This window comes from Vicugna pacos, chromosome 12 (assembly GCF_048564905.1).
Source record: "Vicugna pacos chromosome 12, VicPac4, whole genome shotgun sequence".
In the NCBI taxonomy this organism is placed as follows: domain Eukaryota; kingdom Metazoa; phylum Chordata; class Mammalia; order Artiodactyla; family Camelidae; genus Vicugna; species Vicugna pacos.
The window spans coordinates 25997676-26013133 of NC_132998.1; the positions used below are offsets into that span (position 1 = coordinate 25997676).

General features: G+C 41.3%; 1 protein-coding gene across 1 annotated transcript; it reads right to left on the bottom strand.

Moving 5' to 3' along the window:
* Positions 1 to 9596: 9596 nt before the first annotated feature.
* ASCL4 (achaete-scute family bHLH transcription factor 4) lies at positions 9597 to 12648 on the bottom strand. Its single transcript, XM_031683140.2, has one exon. It carries the CDS (start codon positions 12572 to 12574, stop codon positions 12065 to 12067), a length of 510 nt encoding a protein of 169 aa, XP_031539000.1. The 5' UTR covers positions 12575 to 12648; the 3' UTR covers positions 9597 to 12064.
* Between the last annotated feature and the right edge of the window lie 2810 nt (positions 12649 to 15458).

Consider the following 15458-nt stretch of genomic DNA (forward strand, 5'->3'; position numbering starts at 1 on the left):
GTAAAACCCCCTCATTGGAGTATCTTCTAAATGCTATTTGGAAGGCTGGAGAAAAGGAAACTTCCTCTGAAAGATGTATGATATAAAATAGCATAGCATGTCTTTACTAAGAGCACTTAGTAACTTTAATATTTTTGATGGTAGAATTTGGCCTGCGGCCATACCACCCTGAACGTGCCCGATGTCATCTGATGGTAGAGTTTGAAAGTTATCCGTAAGTTAAGAATCTTAATACAACAATTACATTGCTTATGCATTTAGATTGGACCAATGACCATTGTGCTCAGGTGACTTAAGGATGCATGTTACCTATGAACACTGGGACGCTGGTGAAAGATGAGAAGCAAGGTTCTGGCAGGTGCTGCTAGATTCCCTAGAGATGAGGCAACAGTGAGCATCTGTGTTGGCTCCTCCTTATCAGGGCTTCCCCAGTGATAAGTCATTTGAAACCAGTTCATAGCATAGTCCCCTCCAAAAACCAACTGATGTCAGTGCAAGAAATACTGCAGATCATCTTAAATACATATGTTACATTTGATTGGATGTTTTGAAAGTTACTCTTAGGGGAGGGGAGAAGGGAGCAGGTGAGGAAGAAAAACAGAAAAGAGTGGTTTGTGCAATGGTGTTTCTGTTTTGTAAGCTTCTCTTAAATGTGGCATTTCTGTCAAACTTGGCCCTGTTAATGACCATAGAAGGTAGTGGTAATATTTTGAGTTCAAAAAGAATAATACAAACATTGTTTTCTTTCTTCTAAAGATGTTATTTTTCCATTTGAGGCAAAAAGCCACTTAAAAATGAATGTTCAAGTGAAGCTAAAGTAAGCAGCTGTTTCTACTCCTGTGAGTAAAAGTACCCCATGCCTGTGCACATGGACACAGCTGGAAGGCCCTTTGATAAGACACTGTCTGGTTCTTCCAGGCCTGAAAATGAGTCTTAGTACTGTGCACATCTTGGTCCGTTTTTCAGGCTTCTACAGTCAGTAGGTTTATCATTAATATTTTTAAAAGCACTGACATTCACACCTTGATGATGGGCTGTATCATTCCTGTCATCAGCGTATGGTTGGGGAAACCAATTCATGAGACAAACAAAATAAAAAATACTCACTAATTTTCTAATTTTGTGAATATTTCCTGGAGGAAACAAGGAACTGAAGACTTAAATATTGAATAAAATCTTGCAGATCTTAAGATGCTCCCAATTTTGATCTTCATATAACCTTTGAAAATTTAACCACAAGATAACATTTTTTTAGCTTTTCCTATTTTTTTTTCTGCTTAAGATGCCTTTTTCCCTCATCTTCATTAGTTTCTTTCTCCTATTTCTGAAAATCACTTGTAAGCATCATCTGTATTGCTGAAACATTCACAAGTCTCTGTACCTGATATTCCAATACACAACTCACACAATTTGTTCTGTCCTTATTTCCTACCTATTATTTTTGCATCTGCTCCATTGCTTGAATATATGGAATTTTCATGTTGTCCAGACAATATGATTTGTGTCTGTCTGGATCAGCTGAGTATGAAGATGCTGTTAATTATTAGTTAAGCACCTTGGAGTATACCAAGTTGTTACAGTAGATTCTGATCTTTAAAAGCTTTTGCTTTAAAACTGATACCTGAAACACCAGTGATCCAAGGAAAAGATATTATAAGGGGGACATACCACAGAGAATTGAGTGGTGACTGAACTTGTACTTTGCTGATAGATATAAAGTAAAGAATGAAATGCCAAGCATGTAGTAGGTGCTTAATACATTAAAAATCACCATTCTTGCTTTGCATTTTATCCAACATTTTTACATATGGTTTTAGTCCTTAGTAAATGAGGGAGGGAGGGAGGATTCTGTGAGTTGTTCACTGAAATTTAATGAGGTTGGCAAGATAGGTATTATCGCCTCATTACAATTTAGAATATAGCCTCAAAGGTCTGGCAGATTGCCCAAGGACTAAGCCAGGCATAGAGAACCAAGTGCTTTGATGCCCAAGTTTAATGCTGTTTTCTTGATGTCACACTGCCTCATTTAGCCATCTTGTGCTGCTTTTTTCTGTTCAGTCCAAGAACCAGCCAAGACCAGTCTAGAACTTTTCATTTGGAATACTCACAGAAATTTCTTTTAAACGGGACTAGTCATCTTGTTTGACCTTACTGAGGCAGATCGGAGATCTTGACCACCATTAAGGATTCTGTGAAGAACTGTAAAGACTTTACTCTGCTTGATGAATGTGTGTAAAACAGGTTTCTCCTTTTGCCTTGTGTCCTAGTCCACAAATCAGTAAATGACAGGTAGCCCTCAAAACACTGAGCATCTCCAGGGACCCCAGGAACCTATAATCATTTACCCCACTTTAGAGTGTTAGCTTGAGAATGACTTCTGGATTTGCCTCACCTCCGTTGCTATGTGTTTCTTTCCCAGAATGGGAGAAAACCTGTGTATAATCAGGCACCAAGACACTTGCCCAAGTTCCTGGGGGAAGAAGACCCCTTGAAGAATATATGTTATAGGGAAAAGACATTGAATCCTAGCCCATCTTTGTGCATAGTCACCCTACTTCAGAGAGGTGTCTGTAGCCTAAGCCTCTGCTTCCTCAGCTCCCATCCCATCCTTGATTCTTAATCCCGGCTGAGTCCTTACCACTCGAAGGAAACTCCTCACCAGCATCACCAGTTACCTTGTAGTTGCTAATTAGGTGGACCAATTTTAGTTTTTATTTGCCTTCTGTAGTATTTGATACTATTAATCATTCTCAGAACACTTCCTGAAAACATTTTAATTGGGCCACATCCTGGCCCTCTTCTCACTGTGTACATCCTTCATGACTCATTGTCACCCACTCCCATGGCTTATCACCCATGGCTGATGACCCCACGTTCACCTGACCAACCCACATCTATTGGACAGCCCCACCTAAAGTTCCCATAAACATCTCAGAATCAACATGTAAATTCAGTATATTATTCTTCCTTCTTTAAAAATCTGTTCCCACTCTCAGGGAAGACACTACTACTGGCCAATCCCCTAAGCTAGAAATTAGTGTCTTTTTTTATTTCCTCCTCTCTCACCTTCATCCAAGTCTTGTCAATTCTAAATCTTGGATATTGCTAAAATACTTCACTCTCTTCATTTCAGTGCTTACATCACTTATCTGTTCAGATCCTTAGCTGCCATTTCTCAGACTTTGCATTAGCTGATAGTCTGCCCTGTGTAAATCCTCTTTTTCTGGCAGTAGTATCCATGTTTCTTGGAGAACCATCCCATCTCCATTCTCTTTTGTGTGGTTTGGGTGGACTGACTCCACTCAGACCTGGATACTCAGCATCACTGCCTCCACCCCAAGCCTCCAGCCCCAGGAACTGGTTGAGGAATTAGCACATGGTCCAGTTAGAATAAAAGCTAATCCTGGGAGCTTTTCTGTTTCCCAAGAGCAAGGTGCCTTCTTCCTCTGGTGTTGATAAGAAGATAATATGTAGGCCTGGGCCTGTTGACAGCCATCTTGCCACATAAGCAAACTTGTCTGAGAAATGGAACTCACATAAAGGGAAGGAGAGCTGAAGGGTAGAAAAAGCAGAAGTCCCTGTGATGTTAAGATTTGAACTGGACTTATCTGTGCCCAAAAGGATACCCTTGGACTTCCCAGTTACGTGAGGCGGGGGGGAATTACATCTTTGTGCTTAGGTCATTTTGATTTGAATTTTCTTAAGACCGTAAGATTCCTGGCTGGCACAGTGATAAGATGATGGAGGGACGTGGAAAGAGGGGAGTCAACTGAATCCACACTTTTGCACCTGGGGCATGGAAAGGATGGCTAAACAGAAGTGCTAAGGAAAACTGATTTTGAAAGGGTCATGAGTTTGGAATTAGACACTTTGAATTAAGATGCTGCAGGCCATTGAAGAGGCAACTTGAAGATGCACTGCAGGAGTGCAGAAGAGAGACTTTAAATGGATCATTAGATCTCAGAGAAAATGAAAGTTTTCCAGGCTCAGACTCTGAAGGATCTAGCACTAGAGCATGGGAATCCTCCATAATAATCTTAATAGCTAGCATTTATTGAGCATTTCCTATAAGCTGGAAATTGTTTTAGGACGGAAGTAATAGAGATAGTAAGAAGGCTAAAGCCCCTCCAAGGTACCCAGTAATAAGGAACCTGAAAAGTGGCAAATCTGAAAGAATCGCTAGGCATTTCTTGAAGTGTTAGTCATGGTCCTTAAACTTTCAGAGGGCGGGGACCTTCTTTGAGAATCTGGTAAAAGCTAGGCTAGATTCTCTGCAGAAAAATGTACAATTACACAAAAGTCTCACGGGGTTTACTGAGATCATTCTTGATAAATCACAAGGATGTGTGTGCGAGAGAGAAAGAACATCTTGTGCCAGAAAAATAATAAAATGCTCAATGAATGATGGGGGTGGGACATGTAAAAGGAACCAGCTTGAAGGGACTTCCTCACCCCCAATCAAGTTGGAGACAATCTGAGCACTTAGGAACAATATCAAAAATGATATTGATAGGTTACAAACTACTGAATGAGTCCATACTAATAAAAATAAGTGAATAATGAATTGAGGAAGGGAAAGCTCTTCCTTATGGGAGAATGCCAATTAATAAATATGGAAGGACCAAGGGAAATAGAGAATCCATATTTGGCAACCACTGTGGAGGTGACTGTTGCAGGTGAGAGCTGTCAATGAATATGGAGGCAAGTTGGTTGAAGTTTGATGAAGAAAAGGATATTGGCATAATATCAGAATACCTCACTCTCCTTCAGATACTAATCAATCACAGAAGCTAAAATGGTGAATTTAAGGTAGAGAAACCTGGCAACACCAGCATAACTGATCAAGGTTAACATGGCCAGTGGTGGGACAACTTGCATCTCCTGGTGTGAGGTAGAGAGGAACACAGCACCATCTCTGAGATGTTCCTGTCGAGAACGCATGGCCTGAGTCTGGTCATGCGCAAACACCAAAAGGACTCAGGTTGACAGTCATCGTACAGTGTCAAGGCCTGTACACTTAAAACTGTCAAGGAAATGAAAGACAGGGAAAGGCTGACAAAGTGTTCCAGACTGAAGGAGTGTGAAAAGACACAACAACTAAAGGTAATGTATATTCCTGGATAGGATCCTGGGCCGAAAAGGAAAAACTGACATTGCTGGGACAGTTGGTGAAACTTGCATAGAATCTGTAAATTGGCCAGCAGTTGGTTTCTTGATTTGGTGGCTGTGCAGGATAGTGTCCTTGTGTGGTATTGTGATTTATAATAACAGGTATAAATTTGGTCTTCACCCCTGGCTTCTGGCACAGAGCTCCTAAATGCTTGGAATTTCCTAAGTGATGAGAGCGATAAAGGTGCCTCATTATTCATAACAAGCCTCTTTCAGCCACATCAGAGTTTATATTAGTGAGGTGATTTTTGGAAAGCCCCTAAGGAGGGGTCCCTTGTTGCCAGGGGAGCCAACCAGTGATTAGAGGGTTGGAACTTTCAGCCCCACCCCTGGACCTCCAGGGAAAGGAGAGGGGCTGGAAATTGACTTCAGTCACCGATGACCAATTTTTTAATCAATTAGGGCTATGTAATGACACCTCCATAAAAACCCGAAAGGGGTTCAGAGAGCTTCCAGGTTGGTGAGCATCCATGTGCTGACAGGGTGGCACTCTCCAAACTCCGCAACAACAGAAGCTTCTGTGTTTAGAACCTTTCTGACTTCTCCCTTGCCTGTATGATACATTACTTAACCTCTCTAAGCTTCAGTTCCTCATCTTTAAAATGGATGTGATATAGGGGATGGAGGTATAGTGTAATTGGTAGAGTGCATACTGAGCATGCTCGAGGTACTTGGTTCAATTCCCAGTACCTCCATTTGAAAAAGGAAAAAAAAAAGAAAGTGAAAAAAAAAGGAAGTGATATGTAATACATACTTCATAGGATATTTGTGAAGATCAGATGAGAATAATACATATAAGGGCTAGCCTGCTGCTGATAGGCCCTCAGGAAATGTCTGCCGGTGGAGAATTTCTGTCATTAGAGGTCTTTTAAAATGAGAAGATATGCTTCTGCCCTGCATGGTTTAATCCTTCATTTCACTAAAACCCCTGGGGTTGAACCAGGTCATTTCCCAAGGCCCCTTCTTGTCCTGTGACTCCAAGATAAGATTCCTTCTTCAGGGATGTTTCCACTTAGGGAAATGAGAAATGTCTTAGGAGTGGTCCCCTCAAGGTTTGCTCTACAGGCAAAAACCAGTTTGGAGAGTTTCATCGTCTGGACACACTTCCTTCTGCCACATCTGCGGTTTCATTTAAGCCATGATTAATGACAGCGAGTAACCCAACATGAAAAGGACGCTGACACGTTTTCACCAAAGGATGCAGCTAAATAGCTACGAAAGGATTAAAAACCGATCTCACCACCGAGAGGGCCTGCGCGTAGAACACATACACAACTCAGCCATGATAATCAAAGAGCTGGGGATAGTTCTGTTGTTTCATGGACCAATAAGGAAAATATAAAGTAACTCTAGGCTCTCTGCCCTCTCCCAGCAGCCTGTCCACCGACGTGGAGATGAAAGGGCTGGTGATGGCTGATAGAGGAGGGCCGAGAAGGGGTAGAGTCTGCCTTTTCAGTGATCACTCTGCAGAAAAGATTCTGCTTATCCACATTTCCATCAGAAGTGTCATTCCCAGGGCAAAGGGTAGGATTGTTGTCCATTTGGGGAGAAAACAATGATAACTTTGGGAGCTTGAAGAAAACCTTTGTCTAGACAGAAACAGCTCAGAAACCTTTTGAAATACACCATCTGACCCTCGGTTGGCTTGGCTATATCTGGGTAGTGCTGACTCATCCTGTGAAATGCTTTCCGCAGCCTGATGAGATCTTGCTCTCAAATTCACTTAAGGCTTAATAACACCTGGAGTTAGGAGGATGGGAGTTAACGTTCAAGTGTCCTGAGTTAACGTTATGTTACCCGCAGGTCAAAAATGGTTAGGCCAGAGGAACAGACCCCATCTCTCCAGATCCAGATAACGGAAGGGCATCTCAATTCTACTCGCCTCCAAACCTTGTTCTATTTCCCTAGGTTGTTTTATTCCTCTTCCTGTCTCTAGAAAAAATTCCACAAAGGGAAGAAAATAAAATGCTGTTTTCTTCTTTCTTTCCAGCTCTTAACCTACTGCAAATCTACTTTATCCTGGTTGCTCTGTTAAAACTATTCTATATGAGAAGAGTATTTTTTTTTTAGCCCCAGAAACCACAAGGGGAAAAAAGGATATTAATAAATGGATGTATTTAATAAAGGATATTAATAAATAGATGCTTAATAGGTTATTTGCTGCCAGACTCTTGGGCAAGGGGTGTTGTGTATATTATCATTACCTCATATAATAAACACTGGCAAACTTCGAGAGCTATTTACAGTCATGAAACTATAAAATATGAAATAAATATGAATGTCATTTAAATTTTTGTGTCATCACAGAGGACTTAGTGCAACTTTTTGCCCAAGTCATTAAGAACTGTTAACTGAATGCTTCTGAAACCAGATGGTATCTAAGGAACACTGTTAAACCAACACAGTTGTACTTTTCATACAACCCTCTTTTCATTTTCATTGCCATTGTCTGCAAATGGCAGACCCTGCTCTATCTTTTTCAGTGACATAAACACCCACCTCAGTCTTAGTTGGTTACCTTCCAACCTGCTGCCCTCCCAGTTCTTTAATCTCTCCAATTCCTAGGATCTTTACCTCCACTTGACTTCACACTCCTTGAGGCCTTGTCATCCACTAGAGCTGCTTCACCTATGAGACCTCGGGCTCAGCACTGCCTTTGATATCCCATCTTCTAAGTCTGGTGTCCCTTTATATCATCCCATCTCTCCTCTATTCACTGTGAGGCATCTTGAAAGGGCAGTCTTCATCCTCTGCTTTCTCATCTCATCCCTTTTATGCTCTTATAAAGCTCTCTAGTGGTCTTTTAATGGTTAAATCCAATGGATCCTTAGCGCACTTAAACTCCCTGCTGACATCTCTGATTCACATAATGCTGTTAACCACTCCCTTCTCTATAAAATGATATCTGCATTTAATTGCCGTGCTTTCTCACCAGTCTGGTTCTTCCAACTTCTCAGTCCTCTTCAAAGACATTTCTTCTGCCACTCCTTCAGTGTAGGCCTGCCCCAGCTCTCTTCTCTTGTTGTCATCAGTATTCTCTGGGAGATCTCACCTACTGCCTCTACTACTTACATGTGTCTGCCTCTCAATCTACAGCTGTCCTTGGCTTCCCTCCGGACTGTGCCGTCAGCATTTCAAATGCTTATGGACAGGAGTAGCCTGTTGCTATTTTTAAAGCAAGCATCTCCAGAAAGACTTGTACCCGGTGAATCAGCTTCTCTCTCTGCTTCCAGATTTCAGTTGATGGGAACTCACTAGAGTTGTCTCTAACTTCTCCCTCTTCCTTATCCCCAACCCCATCCTCTAGTGTCCAGAACATATCAGTGCTACTCCCACACCATCTCCCAGTCCATTACTTCCTTCCCATTCCCACTGGCACTGCCTTAGTTGAAGTCCTTACTTCCTCTTTCTTAATGATTGCAATACCCTGTTGGTCTGCTGCTTCAAGTGGCCAGACCATTCCAGTTTTACCTGCCCAATGCTGCATCCCCTAGAGCCTTTCCTCCTACTCTCCTCCTCACTTAACGCTAGAACAAGTCCCTCTTTTCTCTATATCCTCCTAGTATTTTTTATTTTGAACCCCAGCTATAACACACCTTTTGTCCTCATACTGAGGTGAAATGGGTCCATTTTCCCTTCAGACTAAGATTCTTCAAAAAATTATGAACCTTGCCTTTCTTAAAAATTAAGCATTGTAATAGCAACTAGGATTCAAAAAGAGTAAGCTGCAACTCTGGGACTGGACCTTTCTAGTGGGAAAAAATGATACAGACGCATTGAGCCACTGCTGCGCTGTGTGGCAGGAAGTGGGCAGACCTTACCAACATTTGTTTCCTCTAGTTGAGGACTTTGCACATGTGAGAAGAATGACATTTTCTAGCTGGAAGGCCTAAAAGATCATGCAATCTAATCGTCACATGTCCTAGGTTAGGGAACTGAGGTCACTGAAGTTAGGGACTTACCCAAGGTCACCAGGTAGATGACAGGTCAAGCTGTAGGGCACACTCTCCCACAGCTCCTTCTTTATACCCTCAGGGTATAGGTAGGGTGTCAGAGTTATTAATCATTGTCATGAACCACAAAGAATATTCTAAAAGCAATACAGTGTAATCAATGGATATGTCTGAGCTGAGTGTCCAAAAAACCAGGAGAGATCTTGAAGGACATGTAAATCTTTCTCCGTTAATGAATTCATTATTTCCATAAAACTCTCCTCATTTCGTTGCTTCTACATAACTTCTTGGTAGTTAATTTTGTCCCTCTCTAAGTCAGATTGTTCTATGGTTAATTAAGTGTTCAATCACAGGAAAAGGGAAGCCTGAATATTTTAAAAGTTCTCTTTCCTGGAATGGGGCTCCTCCTGTAAACCATCAGGAAAGTTCCAGGAAAACTGCTTGATTTTTTTTCTCTAAAAAAAAAAAATTACATGATTGGGATGGGATTTTATTGATTTTTTTCCAAAAAATTTCTTAAAATCATTGCCTTATTCTCAATAGAGCTTTAAACAAAACCACATTAAAAGTCTCTCAAGGCACTTTATCCAGAATAAAGTTCTCTTTTAAAAATGCCTTTGTCCTCTCTTTATAAACTACCCATGTCAGCAGAGTACATTATATTTATTCACACATTTTATACACATATTTCAAAGAAGTAAATGAAGAAAAGGTCATTTTCTCCTGCTTTAAAAAGAAACCACATAGTCTGTATAGACTAAACAAAATATATTCTTTTATTCTTATTATTCCTGCTTCAGAAAAGAGAATGTCAAGTTTACTGCCCTTTGGCTGGAGCAGAATAAAGGAATGGAGAGTGTTACTACCACCTATTGAAGACCCCTGAAAAAAAGTCTCTCAAGATTCCCCAATTAACAATTTGGTCATTTAGCCTCTCCTCCAACTCAGCCAGGAAGGTAATGTGTTTCCCCATTTTTTTTTCCTAATTAGTAAACATATGTCACTTATACTTGCTTCACTGAAACCCCCATTTGGAATAACAACCTGCTTGGAGAACAAAATGGAGTTTTGTGAGGATGTAACTACCTAATGAGTAAGAGAAAATAGCTGTTACATCTTGCTTATTCAAACCACAAGGCTCCGCCTGCTTCTTAAGAAAAAGTAGTTTGGTGGTGAATCGTTCATTGCGCAGCATTTAACTGAGCATCCAGAAACAAAAGAACCCCAGTGTATTCATCATTATAAATATTGGCAGTTAATACATTTTAACAGTACTTTTTCCAAACAGTAACACTACAAACAATCATCAGATTGTATCTTGCAGATTACCCAGGCCTTTCAACTACACTTCTGTGAAATAGTATGGACGAGAGCAAGGAACCTGAGTTGCAGAGAGTTTAAGTAGCATTTGCTGTCACCTAGCTAGCAAATGACAGAGCAAGGGAGAGCATGGTCAGGGAGAAAGCAGCCTGGGCTTTGGGGTCAGGCTGACTTAGGACTGGACTTCAGCTCAGCTAATCCTAGCAACACTAACCTGGGCAAGGGACCTTTCTGAGTCTCTGTATTTTGTTTTTAGCCACAAAATATGTATAATTCCTCACAGATTAATGAGAATTAAATAGGACAAAATATGTAAAGCACACAACAAAATTTCTGGCACATCAAAAATGTTCATTAGCTTCCCTGGGTTGACACATCTGTAGAAGGGGAGTAATAAAACCTACCTCAGTGTAGGGGTTAAGTGAAATAATACCTGGAACCGGCTCTCACCATTGTAACTTTTCTCTCCTTGTCCTTTTCCCAGCACCCCCACACCCTCTCACCCCATACCAAAGCCTCTCCGTGGAAAGGGAAATTCAGCACATTAGGAAACAACTTTAGAGAGAGGAAGCTTATCTTCACATGTCAACAAGCATTTGACTTACCTACTGAATTTATAATTGTTTCTCAGGGAAAAAAAATGATCAGAATTAAGTATTTTAAAAAAAAAACAAACTACCAAAGTCATTAGATAAGTTCAGTATACCTGGAAGGCCTCAAGGTGATAAAAGTTTGAGAATGTACCAACCTCAATCCCTCCCATTCGACCATCCAAGCATTTCCTTTTTGTTTTTTCTTTTTTAAGGTCACATTAAACAAAATGTTACATGAAGTGAGAACAAGGGGGTATGCAAAGAAAAGAAAAATGAAAAAAACAATGGACAGAACTCAGAAGAATAAGTTTTCGTACAAATCTTGAGTTTTCTTCCAAAAAAGTTCACTGACACTAACATGTTATTATCTGCCAAATGCTATGAAGTTTCCAAATGACCACTTTTTGATAAACAAGGATCTTTCAAATATGAACTGTCTTCTTTAGCACTGCGATTCCCACACTCAGCAACACAGGCTGGTCCAGCAACGCGCTCTGGCAAATGTGTTCTCAAGTGTCAGCTTGGAGTTACCTTCATCCAAAGCACGGTGTCTATCAAATTCCTCAATTCCCAAAGGAAGGATGCAGGAAAACGTTCCTCTCATTTTAAGGGCTGTCGTTTATTTAGTTTGGGTAATTCTTCTTTGTTTAAGGTTGTATTTATTTTAGTATTTACGTCCTTAATTTACCCACCCCGCTGACTGTGGCAAATTCCTGTTGTTTTCACCCTTTGAGGCGTTCAGAATCTGGTACAGTTTGTATTTGAGAAGTACAGGAAGTTTCTCTTTAATAAGCGCCTTTAAGTCACAGGCACATAACCAGTAAGGGGGGTGAGGTGGGAGGTGGAAACAACCAGAATGTCAAAATCTTTTTTTCCCCTCTAAGGCACTCATTTCTTTTTCTCAAGATTTAGTTCTGCAGGAAAAAAAAACCAGATTATAAATGTAAACCACCTCCGGAGAGAACCTTAGACCCGACCGAAAAGGCGCGCGGCGCAGCGAGGGGCGGGCCGGGCCGGGCCGGGCGCTCACTAGCTGGTCGCCTCCTCGGGCTCGCTGCTGGGCGAGGGCGCCGACGAGGCCTTGGACTCGCCGTCGCTGTTGCATTCGGCCCTGCACGGCGGACTGGCGCCCTCCTGCCCCCGCGCGTGGCGCTCCAGCAGCTCCTGGAGATGCTTGATGTAGCCGATGGCGGCGCGGAGCGTCTCCACTTTGCTGAGGCGCTTGGTGGCCAACTCTCGGGGCAGGTGCTCTCGGAGGCGCGCGTACCCCTCGTTAACGCAGCGCACCCGTTGCCGCTCGCGCTCGTTGCGCTTGCGGAGAAAGGCGGGCTCGAAGGCACCGTCCAGAGACAGAGGCAGGTAGGGCCGTCTTGGAGCGCAGCCATCGGGCGCCCTCTCCCAGCACGCGGTGTCCAGGCGCAAGGAGATCCTGAACGGGTCCCGCAGAGGGAGGCGGGGCAGGGACCCCGGCACGGCCAGGGGCACTGGGCGCAGGTGGTACGGCAAGGTCAGTAGTCCGGCCTGTTTACGTTTCTCCATCACTTGCCAAAAAGCAAACAGATCTTTCCAGAGATGGCTCTCTCAGCAGATGAGACTGAAAATCTTCAAAGCAAAGATGCTGGTCCATTCAGACTGCCCGACGCAGCTGGTCTGTTTTTGGAGAAGTTTCTGAGCCCGGAAGCTAGGTTCCAGAACAGGCTTCAAGGAAACGTTGCATGATTTCCTAACTTCATTGCTCTCTTCGATCTCTTTATAAAGATCTAGGCGGAGATGATAGGCAAAGATTTAGGACCCCCAACCCCAATCCACAGTTCAAACCTGTCTTCCCTTCTGATATTCTTATTTCAAAAGATAACAAAAGGGGTTTCTCTGCTCGGTGCCCTAGCCTGGAAACGTGAGAGCACACCAAAAACAGAGTAAACTTCCAAAACCACCAAACCTTTTCAATTACTATAATCCACAGCTCTCGGTCTTCAAGAGCATAAGAATCTTAAAGGTTTCAGAAGAGCTCCTCCCAGGAACCAGCAGATCTCCTGGCGGCTGAGCGAAAGTTTATCAGAGGCTTTCTCCTTGAAAATCAAGACTTGACTGCCCTTTGTGGTTTCCGGCGTCCAGGCTAATGGAAAGAGCTTTTAGACTGTTTGCAAACTTACACTTGCTCTTTCATTTCTGGGGAGGTGGAGAGAAGACCTCATCAAAGGGAAGACTGCTCCCTTGTGGTTATAAAATGTGTCAAGGAAGACCCTAGGGAAGGCTTGAGGGTTTTCTTCTCCAAAACCAAACCTTTTTAAAACCCAAGTAGACAGTTTTTGAAAGGAACAGGAAAAAAAGTATACTTAAGCAACGAATATAAGGATCTGCATATTATTATGTTGAATGCAGGGCGCGTGATGTATTTGTGCTACTTTTTAAGAGCACATCAAAGACTGAGCAGTAACAAACACTTTCAGCCAGAGTAATTTCTCACAGTGCTTACTGTAAACACAGTTTAAACACTGCTTCCAGACCACTTCTAATCCCACCCAGGATATAAGGACATCATCTTTCCGTAGTGTGAAGAGTATATTTCTATTGTATTCTTTTTGTCTTAAAAAAAAGATGTAATTAATTTTCTCCCTTGGGGGTAAGAAAGCAACATTTGAAAGGTGGAGAGCCCCAGTTCCAAGGGGAAATGATGATGGCTTTGAAGACTTGTCTTTTTAACACACAACCAAAAAATGAATAATTAATCCACCATGTTGGTGAAGGACTTTGAAGATGAAAGTGTCATTAAAAATCCAACTGTACTGGTTAATGTCAAAGAATGTGTTATCACACTGAAAATCAGATTTCCTGTTCTGCAAACCAGCACATTAAAGGCAACTTCTACTTTAAAAGACCAACTTAAAAACAAGAGAAGCAAAAAAAAAAAAAACACCGTATGTATATGATCAGACTTTTGGCTTATTCCTTGGGAGCCAAGGTGTCGCCCTAAAATGTTTTTTTTTTCTTTTTTTTGTTTTGTTTTTTTTTTTTTTGACAAGTCCTACACTTCCTGTTAACTCTAAATTATCTGCCAAGGCAACTGGAAAAGCATTTACATCAAGGCAAATAAACTAGAAATAATTATTCCTTTCAGGCATAATTTAGCCACATTTTAAAAGGCGTATCTCCCGATGAGGCTTGTACTGGTAAACAAACTAATATGTCATCTTGATTTCTCAGTAGAGTTGAGAACTATCAGGAGGAAACCGTTGGGCGAAAAGCCCACCAGAGAGGCATACAATTAGACCACAAGGAGTTTTTCTGGTTATGTTAAAAATGTTGGCCACTATTCTAAGAATTATGGGAAATAAATGAGGTGTTTTGAGCAGAGAGGTGACATGATAAGACTTGTTTTTCTAAAATATCACTGCAGAGTGAGAGTAGATTGGAAGGGATCAAAAGGAAGAACAGTTAAAGATACCATTTTTTATCTGCAGTTTGGCAAAAATTTTAAAGATTGGTAATATCCAGGGCAGGCAAGGATATGGGGAAGGGGCAGAAGCCTAAATTGTGACAAGCTTTTGGGAAAGTGTTAAAATTAATAGTGCACATCACATATCCTTTGTGATCCCTACCATTTTATCCCACAAAAATAAATGCACCGGTATACATTTATACGCACAGTACCATTTATTGCAACATTGGCTGTAGTGATTAAAACAAGAAAACAAATGGAAATAGGCTGAATGTCCATCAATAGGAAAAGGGCTACTACTTTTAGAATATTATGCTATTATTAAAAATAATGACTTAGATCTATATGTATAAGAACTTGCAGAGATACCCATAATGTGTTAAGTGAAAAAAAGGAAATGGCAAACACACACAGCACAAATTTAAACTATTCTTCGTGATCTGTGTGTCTTTATACATGTTGGTGTGAATGCAGAGAAGGAAGTGGAAAGACACACACTAAACTTTTGTCATTGGTTTGGACCCTAAAAAGGGTGGCATTAGGGATGGAGGGAGGTGTTGTTCATCTTTCTTTATGGATCTTTCTACTATTTAAAATATTACAAAAAGCATATTATTTTTACTTTTCTTTAATCTAGTGAAGTTTAAAATACTAAGATAAAATGTATGGAAAACTCGAACAATGCCCTAATCCTAGCCAAACCGAAATATTTATCATTATAATTTAAAGTTTTGGACCAGGTTTTCTAGCTTCTTATAAATTCTGTCTCTGATGAATAAATATCTACGGATTTTTCCCCTACTAATACTGCAGCAAAAAATGGTCAAATCTTGATCGTATAGTGGTCTTTTTACAGGGTCCAAGTAATGTTATGATGTATCTACTTGGTCACAAGCTTGGTCACAAGCAGTGTTGACCGTCTTTCTTACACTTTTTGAAGGTGCACGTGCATTGGAAATAAGTGGCTTTTCCACTGAGACAAGC

Excerpts from the sequence above, each read along its gene's own strand:
- ASCL4 (XM_031683140.2), bottom strand. The coding sequence starts at position 12,574 with ATGGAGAAACGTAAACAGGCCGGACTACTGACCTTGCCGTACCACCTG.